The sequence below is a fragment of the Protopterus annectens genome, chromosome 10.part0 (genome assembly GCF_019279795.1).
Source record: "Protopterus annectens isolate FY-2018-M chromosome 10.part0, PAN1.0, whole genome shotgun sequence".
Taxonomy (NCBI): Eukaryota; Metazoa; Chordata; order Ceratodontiformes; family Protopteridae; genus Protopterus; species Protopterus annectens.
The window spans coordinates 1,138,946,049-1,138,972,921 of NC_056744.1; the positions used below are offsets into that span (position 1 = coordinate 1,138,946,049).

The 26,873-nt window shown below is 40.5% G+C and overlaps 1 protein-coding gene across 1 annotated transcript in view; it reads right to left on the minus strand.

Annotated features, from left to right (window-relative positions):
- GIPC2 (GIPC PDZ domain containing family member 2) overlaps window positions 1-26,873 on the minus strand; it is a 1,066,976-nt gene that overhangs the window by 98,137 nt on the left and 941,966 nt on the right. Inside the window, exon 4 of the mRNA XM_044085870.1 lies at window positions 1,438-1,547. Within this exon, the coding sequence (XP_043941805.1) occupies window positions 1,438-1,547 (110 nt within the window). The remainder of the gene's footprint in view (window positions 1-1,437; window positions 1,548-26,873) is intronic.

Here is a 26,873-nt window from a genome sequence, read left to right on the forward strand (position 1 = left end):
CCATAACCCATTCCCGTTCAATGACATAGGAGCAGAATTAGTCAGGGATGCCATCAGAGTCAAAGAAGACATCTTCTTCGGATCAGACTCCAGACCTCTCTGTGTTTTTGGATCCTGGGACTCCAAAACAGTGGGACAGATCAGAGAAGGAGAGAGAACAGTATGAGATGCTGTTAGTAGGCTCACTGTTCCAACAGCGAACATAGCTGGTATGACCCTCATCTGGATATGAGCTCCGAGACATTTTCACTTCATCCTATCCACATCCACTTCTGATAGACTTCTGGAGGAAGTAGTGGATTGTAGCCTCATGCATTTCTTTGTGATTTGCAAGAAAGGACAGCACAGAGTAGGTGAAATTGGTTTGATCAAATATCCCGCTGTGTGACTTCCATGAGAGGTGCTAGGCTTCAGATCCAAGGATCTGGGATCCGAGGAAGGCACCATTGGACTAGTTGATATGATTATTGGATCCGAGGATTCTGGATCAGAAGATTTCAGATCTGAAGACTGGATCTTTGGGTCCAAACAATGTCAGAGCCAAAGTTTTTCAAGTCTTAACAGGTGGCTCTGACAAAGTCCTGTGGACTTCAGCGGGGAGCATTTTATGTGCTCCGATGGAGCAGACTTAGTAACTTTGGCAGTGGTTTGAGCCCCAGAAGATGAAGTTGAATTGGCATGTAGAAGGCCTTTTAAAATCAATTTGTTGCATCAGTCAGCCACAGCCCTTGGGTTAAAGGTGGAGCAGATACTGCAGTTAGTATCCAACTGACTGGCTCTGAGGCAATAAACACATCTACTTGTGGGCATCCGAGTTTGGAATTTTATGCCCACAAGTAATGCATTTCTTGAAATTTGTTGGCTTTTCCAACATGGCAGGAAATAATGCAGAATAACTAGTTCCAAGTAGTACAGTAAAAAAACACTAGAACAAAAATAATAAGCTTTTTCATTTTTTCTAATGAAAGGAAAATAAAAAGGAGGAAGAATTACCAACACTGGTAAAAATATCCTGATTTAAGGGTAATAGGGAAACAAAGCCAACTATGGTACAAGAGAAACTACTATACGAGATAGTAAATAGCCTACATTTGCGAAAAATTAAGAAGGAGGATAAAAAAGTCAAAATGGAGTAACTTGCAAGAAACTTTATAAGAAAAATATGGAAACAACTCAAGATAAATGAATAATTCTCACTTGAGAGAGGAACCTGTATCTGAGCATGATTGCAGCAAACGAGAGTTGAGGTTTTGGGGATGGACTGAGGCATTATGAGTAGAGGGGAGGAGCTTGAGAGTTTGATCCAAAGTCTAGGCTATGTGGCCAAGTCGGATCCAAAGATCAGATCTGAACCCATGTGTTGAGGAAAATGAAAAGGACATCAGATCTATTAAATAAACAAAAGAATTAGTTAAGACATAAGTGTACAATACTTACTACTTCCTCTACTGTCGCTGGTCCTTTAGATCGTAGTCGAAGTGTTTCTTTTCCTGTAGAAATTTTACCATCTATTGCCTTCCCACCTCTTGACCTTGGTTCAATCATTTCTAAACAAAAAAAAATCAACACAGAATAAGTTAACTAGACCAAATGTGTGTGCTTTGAAGAGATCAAATACTTTAGCTTTAAGATGTTTATATATTTATGCATTTAATCTTCTAAGTAAGCTGCTCCAAGTAGGCCATTTAAACCACAAACTAAATGAAGTACAGTACAATATAAAAATGAAAATTAAATATTAGTAGAAGCACTGAAGGTTTACATAGAGTAGTAACCAATGGATAATGCAGTACCCTTACACTACTTTAAATCAAATATCAAATCATATTCAAGTTCAACAGACAATTACGGAACTGCACAATTTGGGTGATGCATCCAAAATATCTGCAGTAAAATGATTTCCTTACATATTCCTAAAATTTACATTGTGAAGAGTATGAAGAGAACTGAAATGAAGAACATATTAAATGTTTTTCTGTCCCGGGCAGTGAATATTTTAGTCCCAAGGTAAAATCTCTGAGTAAGTATGATAAGAAATGAAAATTACAGCAAAAGAAAAGGAACCTGGGTAAAACCAAGTAAGGGAAAATAAATCACAAACCAATATACTACTTTCAACCACTGTTAAAAGAAGTAAAGTTGAGCTGGTGAACTGACTGTAGATAATGATACTGGAGCCTGTAAATTCTATGAGAAGATTAAGAGCTTATCACAAAGTGAGATGGGAAGTTACTCAGCTTTGCTTGGGAGTTTGCAAGGATTTGCTGGTGGGATGACAGCAGTGTAAAGTTACAGACTATTCATCAGCAAGATGGTGACATTTGTGTCTGAGGCTCTAGTTAGGATGGAGAAATTACTCTTGTCTGATGTATGAAAACCCTGTCCCCAAGGCAAAGATGACCACATGGCACACTACATAGCATTACAGGAAAAATGGTGAATCTGCAATAGTGGATTTGCTTCAATATTACATGACTTCAGGGCTGCTTGTCTGAAAAGGCTGGTGGAACCTATCCCCCACCATACCACACCACATCCCAGTCAGCTGATTACTGCTATACCAGTCTCCAACTTCCCTGAACCACATCTATGTAGTCCTTTTGTTAACAGGCTATGTCCAGCATTCCCTTTACCGTTCCCTACTACTAAGGAATACTTTACACAATAGTTTGCTAAACTGGCTCTCATGCAGCATAACAACATCTTACGATCTTACACTTTCAGCACCACTAATGGCTTATTAGTCAGAAGGTCACTGAAACTGGCCAGGTATGCTATTATCCCACAGTGCTGTTTTGTACCTGTATTTATCAGCAGAATGCTACTAAATGGGTACTGAGGTTGTGAAGTCTGAAACTCAAGTTTGTCATTATTTAATGACATCATTTCCACAATAATTTTCCAGAAAAACATGTATTTTATGACAAACACACCAAAATAACTCTCATCTTCTTTGTGCAAATAACAGGAAGACGAAGGTCCAAAACAGCAATAGTTTTTAAATATTATTCTAATTCATTTGAAAATATAATAGAAATGGCTGTAGTTATCAGAGTTGTACCACAGAACTGTTATGAAGGACAGAGTGAAAATATGAGTCAAAATCAAGGGAAGTTCCACAAAACGGAAGACTGCTGGAAAGCAGAGCTATGCCTCCTGTGGCACCCTTCATTAACTTGGCTTCTTTACAGTACAGCACAATACTGTTTTTATTTTTAAAAAACTGCATAGTGCTAAGGACCTTGTTTGCTGCTGGTCTACTTCGACCACGGCAAGCTCCAGAAATCTCTCTCTCACTGGCTCTTAACTCTTTTACACCAAGCCTGAGTGGTATTTCATACCTCCTGACAACTGTAGACTTTCTGCTTGGATAAATTTAACTTGAGCTAAAATTCTGAGAATGCATTTTTTTAGTCTAGCTGAAAACAAATGTATATATTTCAAAAATTAAAAAAGTCACATGAAAAGTAAAAAAAAAGAAGTTATTCAATACATACTCCTCTTCTCAACAGTTATATTAATATATCAGCCAAGCATAATGTTTATTTTATACTGAACAAGTAATTCACAAATGTTTAAATGTAATTATTAAAATTAGGAAAACAAGTATTAATATTCTGTAAACATAGCTAATAGACCCCCCAACTATCAGTGCAACTTTTTTCATGCAGATATGTGCTTCGTTTGTTTTAAAGCAGTTTAGTAGCTATCACTCCATTTTTTATATAATTGCACAATTATGAATTTCAATCATATCTGCAAATTTAATGGATAAATAAAAATAAACACCTGCAAAACAGAGCTAGTTGGACACCAACTATTAATGCAATGTTCTTCCAGTATCATTTATGTTTTCATATGATTTGTGGAGTACCATGTAAACATCTTCTGGTTCAAGTTACTAATATAATTATTAACACATTGCATATATTCATAGTATTTCTAGAAAAAAATAATATTTTATTTTGTACTGAGTTCCTCATTTGTCTAAGGAGCTATTCCTTTTAGGGTTACCACCTGTCCCACTTTGTGAAGGACAGTCCCTCTTTGGGCAGTTGTGTCCTGACCAAAAATATTAAAAATGGCAAATGTCCTGCAATTGTAGGACATAATTATGTCCCATATTTTATGTAATAGTTGCATAAAATAATTATTTCTATATCTAAAATACCTAAATGTTACAAGAAACAGAATAAGCAACTAAACTGCTATAAGAATAAGACAAAAAAGTAATGTTCTATCCTTTGTACTGACCATGGGTATGTGTCGGCCTGTAAATTCTGACGTGTGTACTGAAAATGTCCCACTTTGGCCATTTGAAAAGGTGGCAACCCTATCTATGCTGTGGCCGAGCATTTATACAAATATGCATATATTACTAAACAAGTATAAATATCTACAAATTGATAATAATTGTGGACGGCAGGCATCAGTGACAACTTTTGCAGCATTATGCAAGCTTTCATTTGATATCATGAAGTGCCATCTATAAAGTCTACCTGGGTTTGGTTATTAACAGAAATATTAATATGGCACATACTCATTTGTCAGAAAATAAATCATACTCCTGACCTGTGTGCTGACATAGCCTGTGAACAATGCTTCTAAGTTTACAGCATCTAACACATTTTTATAACAATGATATTTATGGGTTTTATTTCTAACAAGTATAAATATCTGCACAGCAGTGGTAGTTAGATATCAGTTATTATTGAGAATTTTTCACTATTTGGGATTGGCAGTCATAAAATAAAGTAATTTATTAGATTGTAAGGCAGTTTCAGAAATATTTTAACGATTCATGTCCCTGCAATTGCTTCTCACCTTCAGTTAAAAAAAAAAAAAAAAAAAAGACGAATCAGATACAGATTGCTGCCATACATGCATATGTGATCATAAGAAGTATAAAGAGAACAAGTAACACATTGAAGGAAGTTTTAAACTATTAAATCTTATTCATGTTACAGGTTTGTTTAAATTTTAACTAGAATATTCAACTCAATTGGGTTTTAGTAGTATTTCTATAACAGTGGGTTTTAAAGTACTACCAGTCTATGATCCTCTCAACTATCCCTGACTTTCCATGCATGCATAACTTTAAGAATATTTTTTGTCCTGTCTCCTCATATTTTTTTCATTTTCTTGTAAAACAATGATAATAAGTCACTAATGCCAGACTTTAGAGCTCCATACCTCTTACTATTATTTATTGTCATTTACAGTGAATCAGAATAATACTTAAAAATTGTCGAGAATTGCTTTGTCCAAAATTCTTACTCAAAAAGTTGAGAGATATTCACAGGACTCCCATGCACCTAATAAAATAGTAATTTAACAAGATTTCAGGTGGTAAGTGGTAAGATTATTGTCTGAAAACTCTGCAGCTTGAAAACAATCAAAACAGACTGAAAAAGCACTACACAGACACCTTGTTAGCCAATTGGGTAGGAGTGTGTTGATATCACACTGTGGTTTGCTGCCAGACAGCAACAAATAACTTGTGACCCTCTGCAGAAACAACTGTTGCATGACTTTTTTTTGCAAAATATTTATATCTCATCAGTTTTGTCCACCTGATTATTTTATTATGAGTACCCAAAGACAGACTGTAAGGAATGAGATAGATGATGTTGCCATGCACATTTTTTGTTTCACTGATATCAAGGCAGATCAACTGTATTTTTGGAAGCTAGAAATTAGCTTTTTTACAAATAAATCTAATAGGAAGGGGGCATTTTTTGTGCTCTAAGTTTTAGTGACTATGATTTTGTATCTTTAACTCATACATTTAAATAGCAGATTGCAAATTATTACTATAGCACATATAGGGGCTGCAGGCAGGGTAAGCTCACACAGTCTGTCATAACTATTGCTGTAGGTGCCATTCTAGAATTGTTTGATATGTGCTATAGGCACATATTTGTTAAACAGAGCTGATGAAAGAGAATAAATCAAAGCTGTCTTGCATCAAATCAGAACAGCAGAGTGGGCACAGATTGAGGAAGTAAAATCAGAGCACTCTGCTAAATGCGGGGTGATTAAGAAGTATGCAATCTACTTGTACAGGCCCACTTCTACACAATTTACTTTAAGTTTAACCCTGACAGAGCTAGAACTATTCACATCACTTTGATCCTATTACACCCCCCTCTGACAAATTTATAACTAAGTAATTTAACTAAATGATCATTTAGACAATTCAACCACACTTATCTCAGATACTGCAGTCTTAATCCAACTGTGAATTATAAACAGCATTCCCACACTACAAGCACTTTGGCCCTTTCAGATGCATTGCTAACTTATTTATTTGCTTTGTTAACTGAGTAAGTAAACTGGTAAGTGAAATGTTTTCATCCATGACCTGGGCCAAACAGCACAGACACGATGTACAATGAAAAATACAACAAAACACAATACATACTATACAATAAATACATAATGTAGAACCATACAGCACATGTACACTATTAATAAAGACAAACCAAATTCAATCTGCTTTATAAAGACATATTTGGGAATAGTAGACTACTCCCCAAAATATTAATATTTGTGATATTAATAACATAAAATTCCTGTTATAGACAAATATTGTTAAAGACAGCTGTAAACCATCAACCTTTAATCACCTGTCCTTTATTCCCCACTAAAAGTGTACTCTTGCTCACAACAGCTCTCATACTCACAGGATTGGTTAAGTTAATCTCTACCCCCCCCCCCCCACATACAGAAGGAGAAGCAATGTGTTAAAATTGTTATTCTGAATGCAAATAACATTTGCAACACATCTGAATTCATGAAGGAAAACAGTAAACAAATCTGACGATCAGGGAACAAAGAATCATATGTAAAGGGACTTCCAAGATGGCGGCACACTGATCAATACTTAGATTAGAGCTCTTCCAGTATAAAAACAAAACCTTTGGAAAGCAGCCAGTGAATCCCATTTATTTGGGTAAAATTCAGTATAGTGGATAGTCACTACTGCTTGGATCATAAGTCTCAACCTGCAAAGAGGTCAATGTGGAACACAAACCATAGCAATGTGTGACAAACAGTCAAAATGTAGAACACCCTATTTTCACACTGCATGAAAAGCCTATCTTGACCATGCCCATGGCCTTTCAACCAAAACACACACACACACACACACACACACACACACACACACACACACACACACACACACACACACACACACACACTTACCCTTATCATCCCTCTCAACTGTCCAGAATTTTGCAGAATGCCTAAATTTTTGCCTCATATTTCTGATCTGCTCCTCACAAAATATGTAGTTTTCTGGCAAATCACAAATAAATTAAATAATATGATAATGACAGAAATTTCAGTTTCACACCTCATATCCTTCAGAACATGTATGATAACACAAAGCAAGTTATTCTAGCAACTTTCTAAGTTTGTAAGAGCAATATTTAAATGGCTTCCTTTTTTTGGGCCTTTGTCTCCCCATTAATTAAGGCTATGTCCAAATTTCTTGTGCTAAGAGATTGAGAGCTCTCTCTCTCTCACACACACACACACACGTCATATCTCTCAACTGGCCAGAATTTTACAGAATGCCCAAATTTTTGCCTCATATTTCTGGTCTGGTCCTCGTAAAATATGTAGTTTTCTGGCAAGTCACAGAGGAATGAAATAATAAAAAAATGACAGAAACTTGAGTTCCAGACATCATATCCTTCAGATCATGTATGGTAACACAAAACCTGTTATTCTAACAACTTTCTAAATTTATAAGAGTAAGATCTAAAAACTGTCCCAATTTTTGCGGCTTTATCATCACATTATGTTTGGCTATTGGCTTTGTCCAGATTTCTTACTCTAGGCAGTTGAGAGGTATTCAGTGAGGATTCTCACATTTATCAGTATTTTTCACTGCTCCTAGTCTAAGTGAATGCAACAATGATCTGACAAGAGAGACCACAGCGAATTAATCTCAAAGTATTATGACAAAAGTCAGTCTTCCAAGAAAACAACACTACTTAGTAACATGTAGCAGGACTTCTTTTTGTTTTTAAACCACAGTGGTCTTTCAAGAAACCTAACATTTCAATTCAAATGGCTTCCTTAAATTGGAATCTTCATCCCACCCTTTCTCATAACTGCTCCTCCTCAGTACAATATGCCATAACTGAAAGGGATGTACAAAACAGGCTAAAGAAACTAGATCTGCCTACAGACAGAATTTTGAAATTGAAACATTAGTCTTTCTACTCCAGAAGCTTCTCGGTAAAATTTCAGAACTATGGATTACAACAGAAAATAAATATTTCATACTAAATTTAACTAAACGATCCAACCACTAAACTACCTAGAAGCAGTGACACAAACAAGAACATATCAGCTTCCCACTGAATATGATAAAACCCTTCTCAAATTTTATTAACACATTTCCTAGAACCAACAAAACCGCCTAGGAGATTTCTGAAAGGAAGAGAGGTCATCACAAAGGTATACAAGGATAGAGATGCCGACAACGACTGCGCCTATTACAAAGACCAGCCACCCTGTCATTTTAAGAGAGGGAAAAAAATAAAACAGAAGCAAAGCAGTACCAAAGTAAATAACTGCACTACCAGTAGTTAAAAGGATTCTGGATAATGAGAAGTTATGTACCTACCATAACGTTCCATGTTAGTTGTCTTCTCTTGCCTTCTTTCTTGCTGGATGGGTTCGGAGCCAATCCTCGGCTTCGACTCGGCCACTTACTGAAGCTCGAGAGCTTATTTTACCGGCTCGAGGCAACCCTATATCCCATGATGCTAGGCAATAACTCCCCAGATCTTGATTGGAAGCTGAAAAACCTAGCATAGGCCAATAAAACAAAATCCTCCAACTGGAAGGAGGAGGAAGAGGGATAAAAACCTCCAAAGATAATTATTTACAATATATATATCCTAGGACACCTAGATAGTGAACAAAGGAATAAAAGGACCCTTCAAGGAAGGGAAGATCTTCTCGGACTGTCCAGGCTAGGGGGATGGTGGGTGGGATGCAAGAAAGAAGGCGAGAGAAGACAACTAACGTGGAACGTTATTGTAGGTACATAACTTGTCAATGTTAAGTTGTCAATCTCGCCTTCATTCTTGCTGGATGGGACCGCGTCCCTAGCACCTTCATCCTGGGTGGCTCATTGGAACAGACTCTTAAGAATGGTGGAACCAAATGTTGCTCTGTCCCTGGAGGCCATGTCCAATTTGTAATGCGAAACAAAGGTATGAGGAGAGGCCCATGTGGCTGCCGCACAGATAGTGTCTATTGGTAGTCTAGTTTGAAAAGCTGTAGATGTAGCTAGTGCTCTAGTTGAATAGGCTTTTGGCTTAGAAGTTAAATCCCTGCCTCTGAGTTGATAAATAGATGTAATCACAGAAGACAGCCACCTAGATAGGGTTACCTTGGAAACAGGAAGGCCTTTCTTACTTTCTGCGTACGATAAAAACAGTTGATCAGACTTCCTTATTTGTTTGGTTCTATCCAGATAGTATCGGAGCTGGCGGTGAACATCTAGATAATGTAGCTTTTGCTCCGCTCTATTAGTATAGTTTGGGAAAAAAACTGGGAGATCAATTGATTGATTTAAATTTGTCTGCGAAGCCACCTTGGGTAAGAAGGATGGATTAGTCCTTAGAGAAACTCTGTCTTTATGGAAGATTAAGTAGGGAGGATGAATGCAGAGGGCGTGAAGCTCTGATACTCTCCTAGCAGAAGTAATGGCGACTAGGAAAAGTGTCTTCCAGGAAAGAAATTTCAATGAACAGGAGACCGCAGGTTCAAAGGGGGGGAGAATTAAGGATGTTAAGACTAAATTAAGATCCCACTGAGGTGGAGGATCTTTGATCGGAGGCCTAAGTAAATATACACCTTTAAGGAAGGTTTTGCAAAGCTTATTGGACATGATGTTGTGGTCCGATAAGCCTGTATGAAAATTCAATATGGCTGCCAACTGAACCTTTACTGTAGAGGCAGAAGACCCTGAATGAAAAATTTCGGCTAGGAAGTCTAAGACCGAATGAATTGGGGCAGTAAAAGGATCTATATTCCTTGCCTTTGCCCAGAAGGAGAAACGTTTCCATTTACTAGTGTAAATCCTTCTAGTGGAAGATTTAAGGGAAGCTGCTATGATATCCCGGACGGAATTAGAAATCATAGGAAGCCTGGCTAGGGATGGAAGTGGAGCAACCAAGCAGTGAGGTTGAGAGAATGTAGGGATTGGTGCAGCTGCCCCGACTGATGGGTCAACAGATCTGGAGCTGGGTCCAGATGCCAAGGCTGTACCAAAAGATAATGATGTAGGAACAGAAACCATATCTGTCGAGGCCAATAAGGGGCAATGAGAATCAACTTGGCTCTCAAGGCGGTTGCTTTCTGAATTACTTGTGGAATTAGAGGAAAGGGTGGAAAGGCATAGAGAAGTCCCCGAGGCCAATCTTGGACTAGAGCGTCTCTGAGGGGATGGCCTGGAAGGGGGAAGAGGGTGAAGAAGTCGGGGCATTTGCTGTTTTGGGATAAAGCAAAAAGATCGCAGCAAGGGACACCCCACTTCTGAAAAATCTCTTCCGCTACCGATTGTTTGAGAGACCACTCGTGTGGCATGAGTATGGCTCTGCTCAACCTGTCCGCTATGAAGTTGGACTTCCCGGGGATATGCGTTGCTATCAGAAACCGCTGAGAGGAGATCGCCCATTGCCAAAGTCTGAGTGCCTCTAGATACAGGGGATAGGACTTGGTTCCGCCCTGCTTGTTGATATACCACACTACGGACATATTGTCCGTTTGAATTGCAATAGTTCCAAGGGGAAGAGAGTCGTGGAGGGCTTGCAACGTTAAAAGCACTGCTCTCATCTCTAGGACATTTATGTGCAGGTGGCGCTCGAAAGGTTGCCAAGTGCCATGGACCATCCTGCCCTGAAAATGCCCCCCCCCACCCGATCAGGGAGGTGTCCGATGTCACCGTGGTGACCGGGGAGGAGGAACAAAAGGTCTGCCCTGATGGACTTGAGGGGACAATATCCACCAGGACAGATGACTTTTGCAAGTTTGAGTTATCATGATCTTGTGGTGCATGGGGAGTTGCTGAAAAGACCATTGGGCGAACAGCATCCACTGTAGAAGACGCATGTGAAAACGTGCAAGGGGAAGAAGTGTTATGGCGGCCGCCATAAGACCCAATACTTTCAGGACATACCTGGCCTGAATTTTGTTGCTCTGAAGAAGAACCTGGACATGGTTTTGAATATTTAAGACTCTTTGGTCTGTTAACTTTGCTGAAAGTTGTATGGTGTTCAAGTTGGCACCTATAAAGGTAATAGACTGACAAGACGACAAGGCAGACTTTTCGAAATTTATAGAGATTCCTAGCCCTCTGCAAATGTGAATGGTGTAAGCTCTGGCTTGGAGAAGTTGATGCCTGGTGGTGGCAGTGAGGAGCCAGTCGTCTAGATATGGAAACACCTGGAATCCTTGCCGTCTCAGGTGAGCCGTAACCGCTGCCATACATTTTGTGAACACTCTGGGGGCTGTAGTGAGACCAAAGGGCAGGGCTCTGAACTGGTAGTGACTGGCCCCCAGCCGAAAGCGGAGAAACCTTCTGGAGCGCCTGTGAATTTTGATGTGATAGTACGCATCCTGAAGGTCCACAGAGCACATCCAATTGTCTTTGCCCAGAAAGGGCAGAATGGACTGTAGCGTAACCATCCGGAATCTTGTTCTCTTTACAAACTTGTTAAGTTTGCTGAGATCTAATATTGGTCTTCAGTCCCCTGTCTTTTTCGGTACCAAAAAGAACCTTGAGTAGATTCCGGATCCTAGTTGGTCTGCTGGGACTGGCTGGATGGCTCTTTTTGCTAGCAGTTTTGATATTTCTGATACTGCTAGTTCCCTTAGACCGGGTGGAACGTCTGGAAGGGTTCCCTTTTGTTGAATTGGGGTTTGGATAAAGGGAATTTTGTAACCCTCAGATATGATCGACTGTACCCATTTGTCTTGAGTAAGGGAAAGCCAGGCTATTGGGTACAGCGACAATCTTCCCCCGACTGCCTCCGAAGGTGGACAATCGGGCAACATCTCAGGGATGCTGGAAGGGTTTGTCAGAGAGAGGCTCCCTGCTACCCTGGTTTTGCAGACCCCCTCTGCCCCTAGGGCAGCGTCTGTTGTTGTTACCCCCTCTGCCTCTGGGGGTAAACTGACCTCTTGCGTCAGACGTGACTCCTTGAGATTTGCGGAACCACATTTTCGCACCCTTCTGACCCTTAGGGTATGGTCTTGAAGGGGTGGAGAAACGGACTCCTACGACAGAAAGAGTCTTGCCATCTTGCTCGCATCTGGTCAAGGTGTCTTTCACTTGAGGTCGAACAAAGCCGAACCATCAAAAGGGGAATTTGTGAAGGATGCCTTGAAAGGGTCCGCGAAATTACACAGCCGCATCCAGGCGTGACGCCTTAAGGCCACTCCTGTGCCTGCGGCCCTACTCGCTCCATCGGCTGCATATGAAATCAGACGCATGGAGGAGTTAACAATCGAGTTCAGGGTTCCAAGCTGTGAGTTTATTTTATCCTGGGACCCAGCAGCTGATGGATCCTGTAAGACTTCTCCCAACTCTGAGAATATCACTCTGAAGGCGGGTGAAGTGACACAGGTAATTCAGCGACCGCATAGCAAAGGTCGCTGAAGAAAACATCCGCTTACCGTACCTATCCATGGTCCTAGAATCCTTATTAGGAGGATGGATAGGTACTGAAGGATCAGCTAAGTTCCTTCTTGGTGGCTGCAGCCACCACCATGGCATCCGCCGGTACACCTTTTGTTAGGAATTGCTTGTCAACTGGTGCTGTAATGAATTTAGATGGCCTCCGAGGGGTGGGTTCCATCAAATCCGGGGCCGGCCACGCCTTCCGAGCCACTACTTCCGTAAGGGGGTCGAAAGGCGGAGACACCCAGGAGGTGGAGGGTCGAGAACCGAACGCCTCCAGGTACACCGACTCATCCTCGGAAGGATTAAGGGAAGACCAGTTCCCCCTCTGCTTCAGGATTTCTAGGATGTCTGAGAAAGAGACATCCTCAGAGGGGGACTTTGGGGATCCCTCCGACTCATCCAAGTCGGTGTCAGATGTAATAGACTCAGGGGAGTCCACATGCTTCCTCTTACATGTCCTCTTACGCGGAGGCTCCGCTGACAGGTCAGGAGAAGCCTCGGAAGAGGAAGAAATTCCCAGTGGGGAAACCTGAGGCGTTGGATCTCTGGGTCCGGGAGCAAGAGAGTGAGAAGAGACATCAGCAGGCACTGTAGTGGGAGGAGCTGATGGAGCTGACCATTGACTAAGCCCTGGGGCTAGTACGCTCCTCATCACCTCGAAGGCTCCCCTATCAGAAAGGCCAGAGGGCCCCCGCTCCGAAGAGGTAGGGACCCCAGGCTGCACCGACAGGGAAGGCTCCGAGGCCGATGTCGGGGCCGAGCTCACCAGCGCCGACGCTCCGAGAGGGAGAACGGGGTCGGACAATGGTCCGATGCCACTCGCCCCCTCGGAGCCGACGAGAGAGATCAGGCACCCGGATCCCTCCAATGAAGGTATCAAAGAGGAGATCAGAGCGGAAGATGAAGGAGCCGAAGGGGGAGGTATCGGCTCTGACGCCACAACGGTCACGGCTCCGAGGAGCTCCGGCTCCGAACTCTGAGGGAGAGTCGAAGTAGGAAAAATAGGTGGAGTCGTAACAGCCACCATCTGATGAGACGGGCTAGAGATCATCTGGGCCAATGCCTGAGACTTTAACAGCCTACTTACCACTCTCTCAAGGTCGTGATCTGAAAGTCTGGACGACCGAGATCATCAGCTCCGATGGCTCTGCTCCGAGAGCAGGGGAGACCTCGGAGCCGAATGGATGGACTCCAGTGAAGGGGATCTTGACCTCTTCTTAGATGGAGCCAATGGAGCCGAAGACACGTCGGCTCCAGCCGGAGCTGACAGCGAAAGTATGGGCTCAGAGGTATTGGCACCGAGTGGTGCCGAGACCGGAACTTGTGACTCAAAGGGATCGGCTCCAGCCGGAGCCGATCTAGGCACAGACAAGCAGCCGAAGGCTTAGTACTTGGAGCCGACGGTTTTGCAGGTTTCGAGGGCCTCCCCAATGCAGACTTAGTCGGGGAGCCCTCGGGCTTTAACAATCCCCTCAGTATAAGTTTATTCCTGCGCTCCTGCAGGACTCTTGGACTGAATGCATGACATACTGAACAAGAGTCCTGCAGGTGCAGGGGTCCCAGGCAGTAAACACAAGAAGTGTGACCATCTGTCAGAGACATTTTCTGACAGCACGAGTCACACTTCTTAAAGCCTGAGACCTTAGCTTCTTTAGGTTCCTTCGACATAACAGTGTCAAGGGTTCACAAAAGTAACAGAAAAAAGCACACACACACACTCTCAAAAATTATAAATTAAAAATAAAATGTTAATAGGGATACTGACACACCCAAACACTCACAGGATCCCTAAGAAAAAATAGGAAAGGGGCAGGCTTAAGGCCTAACCTAAGAGTGGAGGGGGAGGGATATAAGGGATAAAACGGGAAGGTATATAAAAAAAAAAGTAATAGAGTTAAGGGTAGTTACTCACTATTAAAAGAAATAACTATAAATTAACTCAAAAAGGGTGACTGAACTCTCTATATATAAGACTTACCAGGAGCCGGTAAAAAAACGCACCTCGCAAGCGAAAGCGGCAAATGAGATCTGAGGAGTTATTGCCTAGCATCATGGGATATAGGGTTGCCTCGAGCCAGTAAAATAAGCTCTCGAGCTTTAGTAAGTGGCCGAGTCGGAGCCGAGGATCGGCTCCGAACCCATCCAGCAAGAATGAAGGCGAGATTGACAACTTAACATCTGGGGTTACACACTTTGTGAACACTTTTGATGGAGTGGATAGTGCAGAGTGAAGGCAGAGAACTTGCAATGCAATCCAGACAAAAAGTAATGCCTGAAGTCTGGATGAAAAGGGATGGGATGACAAGCCTCTTTCAAATCTAGTGTTACTAGGAAACTTGAATGGGAAAGAAAAGGTAACAGGTTGAGGTTGTGAAGTGATGTATTTTTGAATTTGGGAACTATCACAAACACGTTTAGGAAAGAAAGATCCAGAACTGGTCTGAAAACATTTTCCTTCTTTCTTTGGCACTAAAAACATCCTAGAATAAAAATCTTTCCCCTGCCAGGGGAACTGGTCATATCACACCATGGGACTGCGTGTTATGAAGGACATGTGAAAATAAAGGAGTTTGGTCAGGTAGATGAGGGATTACTCCCTGGAAAGGAGTAATTTCTTCCCACTGCAATTTGTAACCTTGATGAATGATCTTCAGAAACCATCTGTCCGAAACTATCTGTTGCCAAGGAGAAAAGTAAAGATGGACTTTCTGGAAAGGAAATGTGCATGCCAGGGTGTGAGTGTGTGTGTGTGTGTGTGTGTGGGGGGGGGGGGGTAAGGTCTCTTAAATAGTCATTTCGACTTGTTGGACTGTCCTTGGCTTTGGGACATTCTATAATTCCTGTTGAAACCTCCTTGCCTTTTCTTCTTAAATTTCTGTTTACTAGCATTTTTGAGACTGTTTTTTTTTTTTTTTTGCCAAAATTGGATGAGGGGGTTAGAGAATCCCTCAAAAAATATGGAAAAGGAGGGGTGAAAAATCAGAGATTCCTTGTATCAGCTTACCCCTTTTGTCACACTTTTATCACTTCTACAGCAGAGAGGCCAAAAATCTCTATATAAAGGAGACTTTAAAAATCTCATTTTTAACATCATCTGGGAAGTTCTGAAAAAGCATCCAAACAAACTTCCTCAGACAGTTACCACTGGCCATTGCCCTGGAAGAATTATCAATTGAGTCATACACACACTGTAAGCAATGAGTAATGACTTGTACAACAGAAGTAACCAAATTATTTAAAGCAAATATTTCACTGGAAGAAGAAACTGCAGACAAAACATTCTTCGTATTCATAATTGATCAGAAACAAACTTTAACATATAAGCCTGACAATTCAAAATTCTGAAAATCAAATTTGCAGAAGCATACACTTTTTTCCCATACTTATCAATAATCTTCCTATCTTATCAGAAAGAGTAGAATTTGAATTAATCAAATGTTTAGCAGCAGTAGGATTAACTAAAGCTATAGCTGGTGGGTCAGGTTTGGGAATAGTATATAAAAACTTAAAACACTGAGGAACTTTATACATCCTATCTGACTTTTAGGGGCAGCTGGCTGACTATTAGGAAAATTGTAGACGGTAACACACATTATCCAACACTGATACAACATTAGGAAGTGGTAAAGGTTTTGGAAATTCCTTGTGTAATAACTCAGTATTTTTGAGGGACCGAGACACCACAGTGATTTCCCACTGAAAACATTAACACATTCTGGAAATAGTCTCAGAGAAATGGAAACCCCCACAGGGAGATTCGGAAACTGAGCTTTCCTCTGTGTCTGAATCAGAAATCTGAGGAGAAAACCTTGTATCTGTCCCTTCATATTCATGTCCAGATTTAGAATCTTTTGTCTCTTCAGAAAAACAGGCATTCTTCTTTCTTTTACCAGAAACTACTTTATAAGAAGGTTCAACAGCATAAATTAAACTCTGAGCCCAAGCCAGTAAACTACTCCTGTACTCCTGTCTCAGGAAATTTGAGGACGAACAGATGCATGTGCAGTGTTCTGTTTCTTTTTGACAGGAAAACTGGGACCAACAGCATTACTAATGGCAGCAGCTTCACCAGGACAGGCACAGCATTCTGACAAAACAGGGAAGTCTTTTTTGCTCTCTTCACTAGGACTGACAAAAGTAGCTCTTCCTTGCCCACTTTGGGGACCTCAACAGTGTGCATGATGTGGCTAGCCCAGGTCCATAGCGGCTGTAGCTGTTGCACCAGAAGGATTCAGGGAAAAAGATGAGTGGTCTGAGGTACAACTAACGGCCACAGCAGAGTCACTCACCTGTGGCTGAGGCAAATTGTTAGCCTGCTGTGGTGGCAAAGGCTGTCTGTGTAACTTTTTCTTAAGACTGGAATAAGGACCAACCATGAGACTGACAGTTTATTCCATGGTCAAACAAAAAATGGTGTCCCTCTTCCCTCTGGAAAAAAGCAGCAAATGCCAGTAAAAACTTAAAAGTCTTTAAAAGTCTTTTTCACATAAAAACAAAGTAAAAAGCACTTTAAAACATTTTGCCAGCTCCTAAAAATAAAATAAACATAGTTTCTCCACAGAAAACATGGCTTTCAATTACTTTCAACAACTTTTAATCTGTTAAGAAAAAAAGTTCTCTCTTTTAAAAGTAAAATATAGTCTTGTGACAGTCCATTAAAACACAGACTCATAGCTTTAAAATAACTTTTCTGAACAGGAAATATTAAGTAAACATTTTTAAATCGAAGACTTTCCTCCAAAGGGAACTTATCAGCCCAGCAAAGGAACAGAACAAGCTGACCACTGATCTTCAAAAGCCTCAAAGAAGCGTATTCTTTGGTGGTAGGAAAAATCTAAAAGGTTTGATGCCCAGACCTATCTCTATAGTCAGATCAGTTTGAACTGACTGAGAGTTTGGGCACACAGAAGGTTACAGAAACTTTGGATGCTGGTCAACTGTTATACCCTATATAGGATATAACCCCATGTAGCTAAGGCTACTGCAGCAGCGATGAACGTGTGTGGTATCTGTATGAAGAAACATTAAAATTTGTACTTAAAGAAGTTAAAGTAGCTCAGAGAAAATAAATGAAATCTGTTACACTGATTAAGAAATCAGATGCATTCCTAGGAGCATACCACTCTAAAAACATGTCTATTGTAATTTGTGTGTATAATGATCATGTCTAAATATCTAAATGTATTGGTAATTATTTTTCTGTGTGGAGCTTTTCTCCCCAGGCCTCTGTTGAAAAAGGGCCTTTGAAGCTCAGTCAGACCCCCCCCCCAGTTATCAAAAGTAAAATAAAATAATAACTACCTTAGTATGAATCATAACAATGCGAAATTCTATTCATTTAATGAGACCCAGAGACTATAATTAAGGTAATTGAGTATGTAAGTTATTTTTCACATCTTGAAGGGATGTTCAGATGGGACAAGAAAGGATGCTATGGATGCAGACTGGAATACTGGCTCTAAAATTAGTGGCCAGCATGATTAAACCTAACTTTATAACGAATGAAGTCTGTGAAAGCATCTGTCTATCTGGGGCAACTGTCCATATAAGGAGGGGTAATTTTCATAGGTTCATAGGTGTGTACTAGGCTAATGGCCCTGGAGCCTTTACAAGCTTAGCCCACAGGCTTACCCTGGCATCGTGCCACCCAACATTAGTTCCCAGTGCCTCTGCTGAGTACAAACACTGGAGTGATCCCCAGGGTGAATTTTCTATTTCCCATCCACTCATCAACATTTCTCTTGAAGAGGGCCAGTGAGGTGCTCTGTTTGACATGTATGGGAAGTCTATTCCATAGCATGGGCAGTCTCTGGGTTATGAACCTGTACCTCCAACATGTTCTGTTGATTGTGGTAATGAGGTAGAGGTCTCTGGAGCATGTGGTGTGGAGGGATTGGGATTTCTTCAGATGTACCATTTCTAACAGAGCTGGGTGAGACATGGCTTTGCAAGTCAAGCAGACATCGCCTCTAAGTAGGCGATATGAGACCGAGAATAGCTGGAGTTTTTTGAGTCTGTCCATATAGGACAGCTGTTTAAAGCCTAGGATCCTCTTTGTGAGCTACTTTTGTGGCCTCTTCAATTGTTGCAGGTGTCTAGTGAGGTACATGCCAAATGGGGCATTGTACTCGATGACTGGCCTAATGAGGGAAGAGTAGAGGGAGACAGTGACCTCTTTCTTCCTGGATGCAAAACCTTTCGTAATGAGATGTGCCACATAGAATGACTTTCTGACCACAGTGGCAATGTGGTGGTCAAAAGAGAGGTTGCTGTCAACCTGTGTTCCCAGATCTCTTATAACACCTTCTGTATTCAGTGGATTACCATCGATGTGGTAATTCATGGGAACAGAGTTTTTCCCAAAGGGGATGATGACATTTTTTGGCATTGAGTTTAAGGCCATGGTTCTGACACCAGTCATTGGTCTCAGTGAGGCCTTTCTACAGGATGTCAACATCACTTGGGGAGTTAATAATAGCTTCCAACTTGCAATCGCCTGCAAACTTTGTCAGCCAGAGTCCCTTCGTGTTGGCCTGAACTTCAGAGAAGTAGATACCAAACAGGAGAGGACCCAAGACCAAACCCTACGAGACTCCACTCGTGACTGGTCAGCAGTCTGACTTGAAGTCAGCTACTTTCACACTGTGAGTTCTATCTGTGAGCCAGTTTGCAAACCTCCCTAGTGATATAGAGATTGATGCCTAGCTTAGTGATTTTTTTCTATGATTCCTGAGTGGGGAATGGTATCAAAGGCCTTGGCCGGATCAATGTAGGCTGTATGAACCACCTTGCCCTCATCCACAGCTCTGGTGACTGACTCAAAGAAGTCGAACAGGTTGACCAGGCATGACCTACCTTTCACAAAACCAAACTGTGTGGAATCCAGAGTTTGGAGATTCCCTATATCCTTGTTTATTAAGTCCATGATGATGTGTTCCATAGCTTTTCATATCAGACTCATCAGACTAATGGGGCAATAGTTCCCAGGGTCTGTAGTCACTCCTCCTTTGTGGAGAGGGATGACTGTAGCAGTGTGCCATTTGGTAGGGACAAAGCCTGAGGTGAGACTGTGACTGAACAGGGCACACAGGTGAGGTGCCAGTTCACTCTGTAGTTCATGTAGAACACAGCCAGGGATATTGTTAAGTCCCATAGAAGATGTACTCCTGGCCTTGGACAGTGCTGTTTTAACCTGTGCAGCAATAATACCGGGTGCCTGGCAATCTACTGGTATTGTGATTGGTCCTTTTTTTTGGGGGGGTAAAGTTGGCACTGAATCTGTCGGCCAGTATATTGGCTCAGTATAGGAGGTACCATTGTGCAGTAGCTCAGAGCAAATCTGGGTATTGCCGTGGAGATTCTTTACATAACTATAGAAGGCCTTGCTGTTGTCTTTACTAACTGCTGCAATTCTGTTTTCAAAGCTAGCTTTAGAGGATTTGATGAGGGATCTCAACTTTTTGTTGAGGCTGATAAGGGAGTTTTTCCAGTCTTGGGACTTCACCTTATTCCACATCAGTTTCTTCCTTCTGTTGTAGAGTTTGTTTACAGCAGGGGACCACCAGATTGGCTTCCTTTCTTTGGAGGAGAGCATCTTGGTTCTATTGGATATGGCGAGATCCATGCATTTGTGTACATGTTCGTACAGTGCATTGGTGTATGATTCGGCAGTCATGCAACTATTCTCCATTTCCATGGGTGCCGTGAAGTTAGCCACCTCCATTCTTAGGAGCCCAAAGTTAGCTTTGGAGAAGTTTTTCATGGTGGTTACCTTTGCAGGAGGGGATGTAGCTTTCCAAGGTGACTAGTTTGTGATCGGATCTAACCAGGGAGGAGGTGACTATTGGTGTAGAGCAACGGTCGTCCATGTTAGTACTGACCAGGTCAAGAATGTTGCTCCCTTTAGTGGGGGTAAGAACGAGCTAGTCCAGGTCACTGGAATTAATGAATTCCAGGAAACGTTGGGCAAGTGTATTGGTACATAAGTAGTTTACCCAGTTAATGGAGGGGTAGTTGAAGTCGCCCAGTATGAGAGTGTTAGGCTGGACCCTAGTATTCTCCAGGTTGCTTAGGAATGTACATGATTGGGGGACCTATAGCAGGCTATGACCTGACTCTCTGTCTTACCCAATGTTAGCTGCACCTGAAGTGTCTCAGATGCGTTATGTTGGGCTACCAGTCTGGAGGTGTGCACATCCTTTATGAATATGGAAACACCTCTGCCTTTGGAGCTTCAGTCCAAGTTCTGGGACCGAAAGGTGTGGAATGAGTTATAGCCTGGTAGTGCAGGGTTGCTTTCTGTTGCTTTGAACCAGGTCTCTGTTACAGCACAAATGTCGATGTTCTCCATTTTAAGAAGTGCTTCAAGCGAGTGCATTTTGAGAGTTAGACTTCTAGCACTGAGCAACATGACCCTCAGATTGCATGTGTTTTTAGCTGTTATGGTGGCAATTTGGTCTTTGGAACACAGCCTAAAAAAGGCACTATAAGGCTGGCAAGAGCCTTGGCCAGTATCTGGAAGCGCAGAGGTGACAGATGCAGGCCATGTCTGGCACTGCATCGAGGTCCGTCAATCATGTCATCCCAGGCAGACAGATACTGGATCCCCTTGGAATGACACCATAAACTTAGCCAATTGTTGAAATCAGTAATTTTCTGCTTGTACTGTGGTATTATTCTGGGTGATGATAGGATGCTGCTCAGGGCTAGGGTCATACCCACCTGGGCTACATAATCTGAGAGCTCCTCCATGCCTCTTTTCATGTAGTCCAGGGAGGTACCTCTCAGGTCATTCACACCTACATGTACAATGACAGAGTCATATTTGTACCTGTTGTTGAGTGACCTGAGTGCGAGCATTACGTGGCAGATCCTGGCACCTGACAGGCAGCTGACTGTTACTTTATCCTTATTCAACTTAGTGAGTGGGACATCAGTGTGCCCCACTATCGAGTCACCTATGACTAGTGTGTTGGGCATGCTGTTTGGCCTTAGGGACTTTGGTTGAGTGGCACACTGTTTAGGACAGTTATGTGTCTCATGATTAGTGTTGTGTTGCGGTGGTCAAGTGCGTTTTTGCCTCGGAGACCTCTGTTATTTGGGAAGATTTTTATTGAGAGCCTCCATGAAGGTGGGTGTGTGATTTGTATTTTTATGTGAAGGCAGTGCTGGTGTGTGTTTTGGAGGGTTATGTGTTCCATGTGGTGTGGTGCAAGTGTTGACCTTCTCCTCTTGACCAGCTATTCCGGTCTTGGCTGGAGAGTGCATGGCTTCCAATTTGGATATATAAGTGCATCTCTCGCAAGTCTGAGTGTTGGGAGGTAAAAAGAGAGAGTTGCCCCTTTTGTAAAATGTACATAATTGTATATATTTGTTGTGAGTCAAAAAGGTTAAGAAGGTTAAAAATGAAAATGTACATAGCTTTTGTTTTTTGAATTTTTTTTTTTAAATAAAGTCTTGTAAAATGTGACATGGGTCTACACAGTGATGAGAAGCTACAATTGCATACATGTTCAGCCTGCCAAACACAAATGTATGCATGTTTGTTGCAAGATGGAAACATATTAAAAGAAATGTCACATACAATATGTAAAACTAATAGCATCTTATCAGACTGACTGTCTTAACAGTCATTAAAAAAAAACTGTACAGCCATGCCAGAGGACTACAGATTACATAACTACAGAAAATAGCTACAGACAACGCTCATATAATGGAATGTGAATGGCACTGTAGGTATAGATAAGACACAAATATTTCTGAACGATATTCAGAATTGTAGAATTAAAATATCAGTATTATAGAAGACACACTTAGAAATGAGCATATGAATTTGGTAAAGAAAGAATTTCAGAATGGTTATTTAGTAGAATATGGGGAAGGGGAGAGTAATACTGATTGCAAGATTAGCTCCAATAGTGATATAGGAGGAGAAGAAAGACAACAAGGGTAGATATGTGATGATAAGGGGTTATTACCAGGGAAGAAGGATTACACTGGCATGTATTTATATTCCACCTAAAACAAAATTACAGGAGAGGTAATCAGCTTTCAGCAGAGAATATTATTCATGGGTGGGGACAGAACCTGATATGCAATAGTGAAGATGTATCATGGGTGGGGACTAGAACCCGATATGCAATAGTGAAGATGTATCAGGGAGACCTAGAATGGAAAATGTAACAAAATAATGTAGATTTCTGAAAATATATTCAATGGATAACTGGGCTAGCTTAGACAGAAACTATATTTCATAACAGCATGGGTAATTAACTGATAGTTTTAAAAAATATCCAGATATCTATTTCAGACCATGTGCCAATAAAGGCAAAGATAAAGTTGCAGAGCAATGAAGTAAAAAAGAGACATTGGTGTTTTCTTGCTTACCTATAAAAAGATAGGATTTTAAGAAATGGCTAGTGAAAATAATTGAAGAATTGCTAGGGAATCCACAAACTTCTGAAGAAGGGATCAATAAGGACTGGGATAAAATGAAGATAACATTTAAAAATATAGTAGAAATGACAGACAATGAGACATGGGAAAAAAGTAGTAAGAATTATTTAGAGGGATTATCAAAGGTTAAAGTATTGCAGATGAAAAGGAATGTTATGGGACAAGAGGAGGAGCAATTACTGAGTGCTAAAGGAAAATAAAGCGAGTATTTGGATAATATGCATGAGTTTAACAAGGTCATTGCTATGCAAATATTGCTGGATAACAACCCAGTGCATAAAAAAAATATTAGCTTAATGATTTAGTTGACAGAAAACAGAAATTGGTGTTGACAAGCTAAGCGAGCTCATGACTAGAAAAATGACCAGAGAGCCATAGAGGTATTAGAGATATTTTGGAAACTCGGTGAAATTATATGAAAATATGTATAGAGCACATGAAGAGGGGAACCAAGACAAGACACAAAGGAAGTATTTGTGGAAGACCAAGGTTAGAGGAAGATGAGCTCGAGTTACTAGTTAAGATGGGAGGGGATGAGACAAAAATGGGGATGTATGATCAATCACTAGGGAAGTCTCCAGCAACAGATGGCATTCCTGTGGAAATCTGTAAGTTACGAGGGACAAAAGTAATAATGATATGGAAGGTTTTTTTTAACAATATTTAAAAAGAATGGACAGTGGCACCATCTTAGAAGAAAGCTCTAGTGACTGTACTACTAACAGAGGGCAAAGACCCTTTAAATCCAACTTCATATAGATTAGTTTCAATTTTGAGCCATAATTATAAAGTATTAATATCTATACTAAGACAGTGGCTAATATATTGCCCAAAGTGATAGATATGGATCAACGTGCTTTTGTGGAGGGGATACAGACATTTGACAACATTAACAGAATGATGATGATCCAAAAGGAAGCAGAGTGCAAGAAGACCCAATTTTCGTTGGTGGGTCTTGATGCACAGAATGCATTTGATAAGAGTTAGCTGGCATCATTTGCATTTACTAATGAATAATGGGGTTAATTAAGAAGATATATGAAGGATGAGAGTCAAGAATCAAGGTGGAAGGGTTCCTATCTGAAATCTGAGTGTGAATAGAGGAACCAGCCAGTGGTGCCCTCTTTCTCCTTTGTTATTTGCCTTATACATAGGGTCATTGGCAAAGAAAATAAGGAAGTCACAAATTCAAGGGTATAACTGGTATGATACTCCAGAATAATTGGTCTTACTTACAGATTATATTATATTTGATAAATTAGAAATGGATATGTCAGCGTTTTACAATACCTTGTGACAGTTTCATGTTTTTTTAGGATATAAAATACATGAGGATAAAACAAAGGCTATAGCAGTAAATTATTTTCCCACACATGAATTGGTTCAGCAATACCCATACTTAAGGACACATGAGAAGATACAGTACTTGGGTATTTGGACTAAAAAGGATTCTATTATGGTTTCTAAGGTTATATAGGAAGACTCTAAACAAAAGATTAAAAAAGTGAGAAGTTGGAAGCTCTTGATGATGGATTTGCATAGTGATACAGTGAAAATGCTTTGGTCCCCTTAGTACTGTATACAGGCCAGGCATATTTTATCAACCAGCACAGAATCTATGGGACACAATTAATAAAGAACTGAAGGAATTTATTTGGGAGGGAAAGAGCACAAGAGCTAAGTGAGATAAGTTGCTTCTCACCACATAACAAGGTGCTTTAAGATTACTAGATATGAACGTTTTAGCTACTCATATACACAGCACAAGCAGAAGACTACAATAAGTGAAAATAGATTATGTTGAAATGGGGTGGGGGGGGGTCACCAAATAAGAAAAGGGTAGGATTTTGGATGCAGGCACTTAAGGAGAACAGTAACAACCATACAGAATAGTTAGTATATGTACAAAGTAGGCAAAAGATTTTGAGAACTATCTCAGTCCAGGAATGGAGAAAATAGATTTTATCAGTATGGATAATGGTAAGTTGGAGCACAGAAAAAAGAAAATTAGCAAAGGAACCACGGCATACCCCTCAACTATCCCTGATTTTGACTCAGATTTTAGCTCTGTCCATCTTAATCCCTCCTAAAACATATGACTTTCGGAGAAAAGATGGCACAATACACATAATAAAGAATGACAATAAATAGAGTTGTAGCCTTCTTTTACTTCAGAACATATATATTCACATTCTCTTATTCTCTCAATGTTTCAAGTTAATAGTACTAATATTTTTAAAGTGCCCCTGATTATCCCTGACTATTTCTGAATTAGTCCCCGATTCTGTTGAGATTTGTCCCTGATTGGTTGAGAGCTATAAACCAAGGTATTGGAAGCAAATAACTAGGGAAGAAAAAGTCACAGCATGGGATGACATCTAGCAGAAGTTTGAACTGCAGGTTGGAGACTGCCTTCCCTACTGGGAATTGATAACATAGTATAGGCATACAGAAAGGAATAAAGGAGAGCTAAATGAAAGATCAGCTCTAGTTGAGTTTATAGCAGAGTCTGTAACAGAAGCTGCAGTAAAAAAAATGGATAATTAGTATGACATATAAAATAATCCATGATAAATATAAAAATCAATCAGAAGAGATTACAAAAGAATGAAAAATAAGAATGGAAGGCAATATAAAAAATGGATGGATATTTGTATAACTCCCAGGTATGCAACAAAATCTAGAAGGTTAATAAGTTTTGCATGGAAGTGTTTGCATAGATTTTTTTTATATCCTAAGAGGACTTCAGAGATATTTTTCACAAATAGACAGCAATTTCTGCAGATGTAATGGGGAAAGACAGGGGTACTTGGAAGCATTTTTTATTTTTTGATAGATTTTAGAAATTCCCTACTGGGCACTTTGTCAGAAATGTTGTTGGAGCAAATTATTTTAACTGAAAAAGTGATCCTTTTGAGATGGGATATACAAACTGAATTGCCCAGACACGGTAAGTCCTACTAAGTTTAATGCTATTGGAAATTGAAATAAAAAACAAAACCAACTGTAACAAATTTGCTGAAGGCAGAGGTGGGATCTTTAGAAAAGGGAAGGTGTAAACTCCTTGTAACATATTTAATCTGTGGGAACAATACATAGAGAATAATGTTCAGGAGGAGTGAGTGATATTTCAGGGAAGGCAAGCCTTGATCAATCTATGTAATGCTACTGAATAATTGTTAAAGACAAAAATCATATATGTATAATGTGTGCAAAGGGAAAATAGTGGTAATGGTCTGTTTTCTCTTTTATAATTGTATGTATATTCATGTTATCATGCTATGTATGATGGTAATAAAGATATTTAATACAAAAAAAATCATACGTAAAGTTAAGCAATTCAATCCATACTCCATTGAGAAGCAACGTCTTGTTTTGAGAACAGGGGAAGGTGACTTTATATAACCAGCTCCTTAGTTAAAATTTCTCCAAATGAAATAGATACCCAGTCAAACCAGCTCAATGTACACTTGATTGCCATATTAAACTCAAGAGCAGCCTAACATATCATCATTACAACAGATCTTTTCAATGCTCACTCCCCATTCAACAGGAACTAAAACTCAGCTGTTATTGGGAGTTTAAGTCACACTGGGATGCTTGTGGATTAGGTCTTCTTAGCCTCCTAATTAAATGTGGCTGCATCTTAATATCTAATGAACACACTAGGTTTAATCCTCAAACAGGAAAACAGAGTGCTTGA